Source organism: Spea bombifrons, chromosome 13 (genome assembly GCF_027358695.1).
Source record: "Spea bombifrons isolate aSpeBom1 chromosome 13, aSpeBom1.2.pri, whole genome shotgun sequence".
NCBI lineage: Eukaryota > Metazoa > Chordata > Amphibia > Anura > Pelobatidae > Spea > Spea bombifrons.
Window position 1 is genome coordinate 13,784,572 of NC_071099.1, and position 9,593 is coordinate 13,794,164.

Genomic DNA, 9,593 nt, shown 5'->3' on the forward strand with positions numbered 1-9,593 from the left:
CAGGTTGCTTGTTAAGATCAGATCCTTAGTCTGCAGCCGCTCAGCTGGTTACGTTCCTCTGATTCGGGTAGGTACTCTGCTTCAATATCTAGAAATGTCTTGATTTCTTATTTTATTTTGTTCTTTTTTTCCTTTTTTTCTTTCTTTCTTTTTTTTTTTCTAAGTATATATTACTGAATTTTTATCTAAATTATTCACGTTTTCTCAAAAAAGAATTTTATTGTTATATATAGTACAACAAATATATAATATTTTGTATTATTTTGTCTAAAGTAATAAACAATAATTTATGTTCTAAAATGGCAAAGAGTCCTCCTATAGGTGGATTTTACGCGACGTCATCATCATTATGTAATGATGTAATCGTGATGCAGTATATCATGTTTTATTGATAAGGTGATTCACTGAAAACATTGTTGCGGTTCTAAGAAAGTCATCAGTATGGAGCAACCAGGAGGAAGGTTCTGTTGGCTCCAATTGTTATTAATTCATTGTTAAATCATTCTTTATCAAAAACTCTCTCTTTTTCCCTCTCTGAACAGAGAAGCCATTCATATCTTGAGAGCTGATCAGCCTGCAGAGACGATGACCCTGTTGACCATCCATCCGTACGTCACCGGTCTGCTCGTGTGGATTATACAGTTATCCGGTTCGTTGGTTCCAGCTGAAGCTACTGATCTCCGATATCCTTCCAACAGCTCCGACCCCGATCTCATGCTCGATGTCGGGATCCCCAGGCACAGGAGAAAACGTTACATTTCTGCCAGAGACTTGAGTGCCTTGTTGGACTACCATAACCAAGTGAGGTCAAAAGTGACCCCTCCAGCTGCTAATATGGAATACATGGTAAGTGAATGTTCCAATATGGATACTTGGAATTAAGTTCAAGGGGTCATCAATATTTTCTATTTGGCCATAAGTAAGGATTGCAATTTCAATGTCTATAGGATCATATTTGTCTGTAAATTGCTCTGCTACCGATCCAAGATCTGCTCTAAATAATAAAATTTTACATTAGATATATGCAATTGTCATTCCCACCAATAATAAATGAAGTGTCGTTGCAGAAACACAAAGTATATTGTGTCCAATGTTGAACGTTACTTCCTGTGACATCATATGCTTACATCACAGGAAGTGGTACTTAAGTGGATAATTGCAATTCCCATACAATTATGTAACATGATCTCGTGTGTTTGCCTCGCTACTCATTATGTCGCGTGTCCATGTGGACTAATAATTTACAGCTGGGAAATATGACATGGAGCCAATAAAATATGGAAGCCAAACCCATGGAAAGGCTTGTAAAAAGTTACCTGCCCCACCGTACAGAATAGAATATTTCGTATGACTAAAGAATGCTGATATTCTAAGTCTGATTTTTGCTTTAAACTTTTTTAAGAAGACATGTGATGGTAACACCAACATTGTTTTTCTTCAAAGTTCAAATATAGACTTTTCAAAAGCTCATAAGACTCCTCTCTGGAAAGATAAGTGAAGGATAACAGAGATCTGTAAAACTGTAATCCGTGGACCAGAGCAGAAGATACGGGAGTCTAGCCAAGATCAGCTTTGTAAATGAGCGTCAGTAGAAAGGAGGCCAAACACTCAAGTCTGGCCAGCCAAACCGTCAATGACTACACCAAGGAGCTGGTAGGGTTAGAGGGGCAAAAATTCCAATGTGGGAGAAAGTCCACCTAACAGGCCAAAAACATGAGCCTTAATTTAGGCAAATGGAAGTGACTTATTATTATTTTCTGCATATCTTTCACTCTGATTTGACAAATTGGGTCAGAGCTTCTCTTTTTTGGCATCTGTAGACCCCAAAGGTCTCTTGATGAAGCAAATTTACTGTAATTTTTATTCTCTGCGTATTTAATGTCCTCGTATGTCAGGGACCTTTCCAAAGTTTTAATAAAGGCCGGTCCAATTCGGACCAGGACCACGCGCAGAAGCAGGAACGCAGTGGGTTTTACATGACCCTTCAGTGAAAGCACAGCGAGCTCCGCGAAGGTAAGGGGGGGATGGAGAGGAAGGGTAAAGGAGCGAGTGAGTAAGGGAGAGGGCGATAGGGGAGTTAGAGGGAGTGAGTATATATATATATGTATATATATCTACATGCATTACAGTGAATGTGCACGTGTTTGCATTGTGTATATGTGTGCTAGGGCGAGGGTAAGCATCGCTGTATGTGTAAGTGTGTGTGCATGAGCGTGTGTGTTTGCATGAGTGCGTGTGTATAATTCTGTAAATGTGTGTTTATTAGCATGAGTGTGTGTTTGCATGAGTGCGTGTGTAAGTGTGTGTGTGTATTAGTATGAGTGTGTATATGTGTGTGGGTATATGTATAAATGTGTGTCTGAGTGTGTTAGTGTACATATGTTTGTAGCATGAGTGTGTACGTGTGTATTAGTATGAGTGGTTAAAATGTGCGCCAGGGTGTAAGTTAGTCACTGTGGGTGGGTGGGAAGGAGACGATTGAGGCCTCTTTACTTTACCTGCCCCCTCATAAATGATTATACCAAGATTATACAGGTAGGACAAAAAAGGACAATGAGGTCAGAATTGAAACAATGATTGTACGGGCATCGGTAGTAAAGGCCAATTGATTAATTTATTTTCCTGTAATTCCCTGCTTATTTAACGAGCCTGATTCATATAAACCTATCCCACTAAATCACAAGAACCCGGCACGCTCTAATGACTGCTCTGCGCTACAAGTTACTTTTATTCTCAGAGTTCTTGCAAATGATACTTTTGAGGTTTTTGACCACTATGCACTGCCTGTATTTCCATTGATTAAATGGGGTTATTTGCAGGTTGTTATAGATTTTCTTGGAAAAGCTCTCAAATCTCTTGTTCCATCATGGGCTGTCTCTGCGCCGCTAGTGTGGTTTCTGCAAGTGTTTCATAAAAATCCCCACTTGGATTATTTTCAGATTTTTCCTGTATAACATATCAAAAATTCAAAAAAAAATCCATTTTCCTTTCCTACAGCTGAAATTTTCCTCCACTTTATATTTTTTATGTATATATTCATATATTTTTTCATGTCATTGCAGGTTAAAAAATAATTTTAGACATTTTAACTAAATACATCTACTATCGATTTTAATTTAGTTCCAGGAATTCTCCCCACCTTTCTCTCTCTCTCTCTCCTCTCCTTTTCTCCTCTCCCTCTCTCCTCTCCCTCTCTCTCTCTCCTCCCTCTCTCTGTCTCCCTCTCCCCCCTCTCTCTCTCTCTCCCTCTCTCTCTCCCTCTCACTCTCTTTCTCTCTCTCTCTCTCTCTCTCTCTCTCTCTCTCTCTCCCTCTCTATCTCTCTCACTATATATATATATATAGTTGAAACATCAAAACATCAGAGCACATGATGTGGACAGCTAGTATAGCTATAGATTGTTTAAACACATTGTGAAGTTTGAGGGACATCTAGTGGTCATGATGTGTAAAACATGCTAAGGCGACGTGATGTTGGCAACATAACCAATGACATCATGGCTCGCATTCCAAAGTGATGATTCAGTATACAAAAGTATAAAGGAGTTCCATTGCTATGTCGAGGTCACCCATATGGCTCAACATTTAAATGGCCAAAGCAGCGTGGCTCAGGTGCAGGGATCTACCAAGATTTTTTTTATGTGACTTAGGGACTATTTATGCAAAACATTTAAATGATAGTATAATATAACTACACATACTTCATGAAGTATTTTCTGCTGTTTCTATACACATTATTGGAGCTTTTCGTTCTTTTCTCTGGCGTAGAGCTTATCCGCGATCAAAGGATTTATTTGGTTATGCGGTATTTTAGGCATGCAGCATTGTTACTGATCTCGTGCTGATGCGTAATGTTTTCTGTGACTCGGACAGAGTGTGATAATGGTTATTACTCTTTTTTTCCCTTGGAGGTTTGGGATGAAAAGCTGGCGAAGTCTGCAGAATCCTGGGCTAAGCAGTGTAAATGGGATCACGGTCCCAGCCAGCTCATGCGCTTCATAGGACAGAATCTCTCCATTCACTCTGGAAGGTAATCCATACATTTCTATTCGATTGAGCCCGAAAGTCTATAGATTTAATCCAACGCTATCTTATATCGGATTTCCATACCTGGGAACTTCCCAGTTAAGGCTCCCCAAAGTTCTCCCTCTTCTGGGGAAGTGGCTTCCCAAAGGAGGGCTAGCGGCCCATGTAGGCAGGGCTAAATATGTGTGGGGCGGGGCTGGTGCACATAGGAATACGACTAACTTATTAGTCTTGAGGGACTAGGAAGTAGGTGGGGAGTGGGTGTGGCTAAATGCCTTCCCCCTCCCCAGAGAAAGACAAAAGTGACCTGGAGACTCCGAGTCCCACCCAGAGTTCCCAGGTATGCGGATTTTTGGACTTGTCAAGGTTTTTGGGGCTTCACCCTCTAAATTACGGGACTCGATTCATGGTAATCTTACAGTAGAAATACATTTTTTTAGTGGTTCAAAATCCCTCATTTTTTTATTTGTTATATAAATAAATAATGACACCGTCATTACTATCAACGGCACTACGATTAATATCTCTTGTTTATGTTGTAGGTATCGGTCAGTGGTAGACCTTGTGAAGGCATGGTACGACGAGAGACAGCACTACTCTTTCCCGTACCCACAAGAGTGCAACCCCAGCTGTCCGAGCAAATGCAGCGGCTCGGTCTGCAGCCACTACACCCAGGTAACGAACACACGAGCCCCCTCGTTTTACTTCTTCTGAATGAAGGGATGTGAAGAACTAAGATCTCTGGTTGGTCGTCACCAACATTCTGAGCCAACTTTTTGATGTCTGTCCACGATGGGTGTTATAGTCCATTAACATCTGTTACTAGAACAGACCATATAGATACAGAGATATCGGTGGCAGAGAAGAACATATTGAAACATCTCGTCTTCCTTATTTTCAATGACCTTTTACCCAATTCTATAGGATAGCTTTACACACATCCCAAGATTTCTTCAATACTTTTATTGACCACGTACTGGAGACAGCATATGTACGTCTCGCCATAAAGCGCTTGAGAATAAGTTGGATAACTGGAGTGGTGGAATGAGATGTTATCTTTCCACCCCAAACAGCCAAATACTCCAATGCCCACTGGGTCCATTAGAGAAGCAAATGTCTACACTTGCATATAAATATTGTTTTCTAGAACTCTTGATGTTATAAATTAGAAATCCAATCAGCCAAGTCAACCAATGTCTTGATGTAGTCCTATTAGTCAACCAATGGGATTACAGCAAGACATTCTTTATGAGAGGTATGTTATCGTGATACTATTGGCTTTGCTTAGATCCAAAACAGGCCACTCAACACATTTTTCTCGAGTTATAGGACAATCGGATATTCTTATTTTTTCCAGATATCACTTGTCCATTCTTCTTTTTAACACCTCCAACGCCACATAAAAAAAAATCCAGTGCCAAGATTATATTACAGTTAGTGGTTATTCTGCGAAATATCTGAAGCTTTTCCTATAAATGTCTTTCTAGTAACATTCTTTAGAACATTTAACCTTTTTTTTCTCCTCCACTTCCCTGGCACCTCTCTCTCCATCTGTAGGCAGTTAAACATTTTTCCATGCGCAGTTTTCCTACGTATTCCGGTTGAGTTTCAGGGCCTCGGCCGCATTTTTATTTTCGAAGGAAGGAGGTTTTCCTCTTATATTTAATTTTTACCATCTGCAGACAAGTGTTGGGTGACAGCTGCCGCATTTTCCCCCTTCTCTTATTAAACACCGCATACAAAGCCACAGCTGGTTTCTCTGTTTGCCTCGTTGTGCCCTTTGTTACTGGGAAAAGTTTGCAGATGGTGGGTTTTATGGTAGGACCATTGGAAATTGTGCTCTAGAGCATCACACGCATCGTTTAGTAGAGTAGCGTCAATAGTCCAAACATTTGGAAGGTTAGAACCTCCGACCACGGAGTTTTTCGACTTCCAACTTCCTGTCCCACCGCTCTTTTTCATCCCTATGATAGACTTTCCTTTAAATTGTTGAGAAAAATGTGACATTTCATGCTTGCTGATGAATGACGAGGCTAAAGTAGATATAGCCCAAGGACTTAAACATGGAGAATGGATAGCGGTGCTAATAAGATCTAAACCTTTTCTTTATGAAGGATTTTTTTATGGAAACTTCCTAAAAATGGGGGGTTTTTAATTCTCTTACCAAAACCAAAAACCAATAAGGAAACCCAGTAACTCGTTGGCGGGACTCGTTCCCCTCAAAAATGACTCTTAACAGGTTGGAGGTCCATCAGGTTCTGAAGATCAGGGCCAGATGGGCAGATGGGTTGTACAAATGTGTTTTTTTTCTTCATTCTCTCCCTTATACATATTGTTTTTGGATAAAATAACACTTTTAGCTGTCAAGGACCATATAGTGTAACATTGGTTTGGAAAGTAAAGCATTACAACATCATCTTTGGCAGACAGGAGAAACTGGAAATCAATCTCTACTGTAACTGACGCACGGCTCTTGAGTAGGACTTTTAATAAAAAGCTCTTTTATTTGAGACATATCCATAGCACTGTTTTTACTGGAAAACACACTTTTCCACCAGCTGCTTCTTTAGCTTCCAGTTTTTTTAATACACCTTCTTTAAATGTGGATTGATTTTGTTGCCTTAATATTTTCCCTAACATAACGCCCTATTTTTGTAGATAGTTTATGGTTTTGTGGCTTGGTTGTCTTCCATGAAGATTCAATTTGTTTGTGACGTGCGTATATTCTTTAAAATGTAACCGTAGTTATTTTGTTTTCTGTACAACTAATATACAGAGATAGGAAACTCCAGAAGCTGCATTTATCGGGACAATACCGTGACCATTTGGAATGTAGAGTCTGTAGAGATCTTCTGTTGGTTTCTACAGAAGGTTTCCAAGAGCTCTTCAGAGTTTTTGCCTAAAACTTGGTTTCATTTTGTTGCTAAACAAGCTCTCTGGAACCGATCAATAAAGAATGAAATAGAAGCTGTGTGAACACTTCATTTCCAGATTCAGGTCATGATTTGACTAGATTAGAATTTTTAAAATTTTAGTAAAAAAAAGAGATTTACAGGGACAATAACCTTAAAATGGAAATAATTGAATTTTAATAATAAATTTAAGAAAAATATGTTTGCCCCCCTTGATTAAGGACGCAGAGTAGTCCATACGACCATAGCGTCATGTATTTTTTTAGTAGTCCATTGGAATCTGGTGAGGAGTCTGTAAGCTTTTTTTTTGGCAATCTATATTTCACAAAAGTAATGCTGGTGAGTGTCGGGTTATTTCTCGAGAGATGACATAGCTGGCGACCAGATACGTCTGGCAAGCTATTCGGTCTTTCATCGAAGGTGTGAGGAGACTCTGAGACAGCCCGTGGCCACCAGACTGGCCACTAGCTGGAAATTAGCTGTCATTTTGGAGGAATGTCAGGGTGTCTACAAGTGATTATCAAATGAGACATCAACAGCCTGTCTAATCAGAAGGGGACAGCTGGGCTGACGTGAAAAGGTCCATATTAAGCGAAACAAGCAGCGCATGTATGCCGGTAGAAACATTTCAAAGATCAATGACATATGTGCTTCCTTGTAGCGAATGTATCATGTTTAGAAAGAACTGTTCACTTTGTAGTTAGACGTCTTTAGACGTTACAGATATCATGGAATAACATAAAGAACCTCATAGGCTTTCAAGACCTGAGAAGCCCTTCACCAGATTGGAAAATACCAAAATGTATGACACCTTGGGATAGATGTGACATAATATACCCAACCGAACAAACAAATATACTTTATCCACCTCCACTTCCTGTGCGTTGGGTGACCTCACAGGAAGTGAAGGCTGGAGAGGACAATGACTTCTCAAGCGCTATACCCTTTAGCCCTCTGTGTGTTTCCACGTCACGATAAAGGATAATGTTGGGTTACGGATTTGTCTACCTGCCAATAGGAATCTAAAGATGGAACACTAGACAGGAATCTACAGTGATTATAAAAATATAGAAATGACGTCTAAAAAGAATGATTATTTTGTTGCAGATGGTGTGGGCATCATCAAACAGAATTGGCTGTGCCATTAACACATGCACCAATATCAATGTTTGGGGCAGCACGTGGAGACGAGCAGTATTACTCGTGTGCAATTACTCAATAAAGTAAGTATTTCATTTATTCCTCACCAAACATTATCCTTTGGGGGTCTTCGGAAATAGCAAAGTCCTCGGAACCTTCAAGAACTATGTCTTCTTAAAACAGAAGCTCAACCTACAATATGAGTAGGCTTTTCATCTTAATCCTCCATAACTTGGACTCGTCCAAACTCGTTGGTACGTCTGCATTACCCAAAGTAAATATGGACGGTGAATACTGTCATTCACCACCAAGACACCTGGGTTTCCCGCATGTATTTTTAATCGACTTTACTACAGAATAGTTTTCCTGTCTGCAACAAGGTTTTTGGAGAAAAAAAAAATGTCTAGACGGTCCCCATTGATGTTGGAATATTTAATAACCGGTTTACGAGAAAAAAACAAAACGCAAAGGTCAAATTATAGGTGAAATTTGTATTTCATTCTAAATATAAAGGTACAGGCTTCGTCTTTTCACATGAAGCACTTCTCTACTGAAGAGCAAAGTTTATATTTCCCGGAGAGGTGAAGGTTGTAGAAGATCCCAAGCATTTTAGGCTTATTCCTCATTTCTAGTTACTTGTCAAAGTTTGTAATTTTTATACGTAAGAAAGTTTTGTTCACCAATAGGTTGGTGGAACAGACTCCCAGCAGAAGTGATAGAGGGTAATACAGTGAGGGTATTAAACATGCATGGGATAGGCATACGGCTCCTGAATCTAAGACGAGGCCAACGACTGATTAAGGTTTGAGTCTTTACAGCAGGAGAAAAGGGGCGACTAGACGGGGGCCGAATGGGGCAAATTATAGGTTTCCTCTTCTTCAATTAGGAGATGTTGGCCAATAATTATTAATTTAATTTATTATTTTAAAAATATTTTAATTTTATTAACCATGTATCTAATCAGCTCTTCATCATTCCAGCTGACATCTTGATTATATATGTCTTTTTTTATAGGGGTAACTGGATAGGTGAAGCTCCGTACAAACTGGGAAGGCCCTGTTCAGCTTGTCCACCGACCTACGGAGGCGTCTGCAGCAAAAACATGTGTTACTCCGGAGTAAAGTCTAATAAACTAAGCTGGTTTTAAAATATTTAATGGGGCACAACCGGAGCAGATGTTTTAGCAAAAGGTAAAGCTCTGGATGTTTATTTGCGAGTTTGGTACGAGTGATGGAAGTTGACGTTGGAAGGTAGATATTTATCTTAAAATTATTTCACCACCACTATGATTTTTTTTGGTTTCGGTAGACGCCGCTGCCTTGGCATGTACAGCCTTTCCGTACCAAAATAAAAATGGCGGGGTGGGTAATTTTTGTAGACCCAAGGTGCTACTCTTGACTCTTCTTGGCCAAACTGTGGGAACTTCCTAGGGTAGAATACTTGGAGCTCTTCCTCTGCTGGGGTAGTGACTTTGTGAGGGGCGGGGATTGTTAGATGTAGAGGCGGGGCTAGTCAT

The 9,593-nt window shown here is 39.9% G+C and overlaps 1 protein-coding gene across 1 annotated transcript; it reads left to right on the forward strand.

Moving 5' to 3' along the window:
• R3HDML (R3H domain containing like) lies at positions 1-9,593 on the forward strand. The gene is made up of 6 exons (XM_053452896.1): positions 1-67; positions 543-846; positions 3,911-4,029; positions 4,568-4,700; positions 8,045-8,160; positions 9,092-9,593. The coding sequence occupies exons 2-6, from the start codon at positions 586-588 to the stop codon at positions 9,222-9,224; spliced, it is 762 nt and encodes a 253-aa protein (XP_053308871.1). The 5' UTR covers positions 1-67; positions 543-585; the 3' UTR covers positions 9,225-9,593.

Coding starts and splice junctions, on each gene's coding strand:
- R3HDML (XM_053452896.1), top strand. CDS start 586: ATGACCCTGTTGACCATCCATCCGTACGTCACCGGTCTGCTCGTGTGG. Junction 847..3,910: donor CTGCTAATATGGAATACATG/GTAAGTGAATGT, acceptor TTTCCCTTGGAG/GTTTGGGATGAAAAGCTGGC. Junction 4,030..4,567: donor CTCTCCATTCACTCTGGAAG/GTAATCCATACA, acceptor TTTATGTTGTAG/GTATCGGTCAGTGGTAGACC.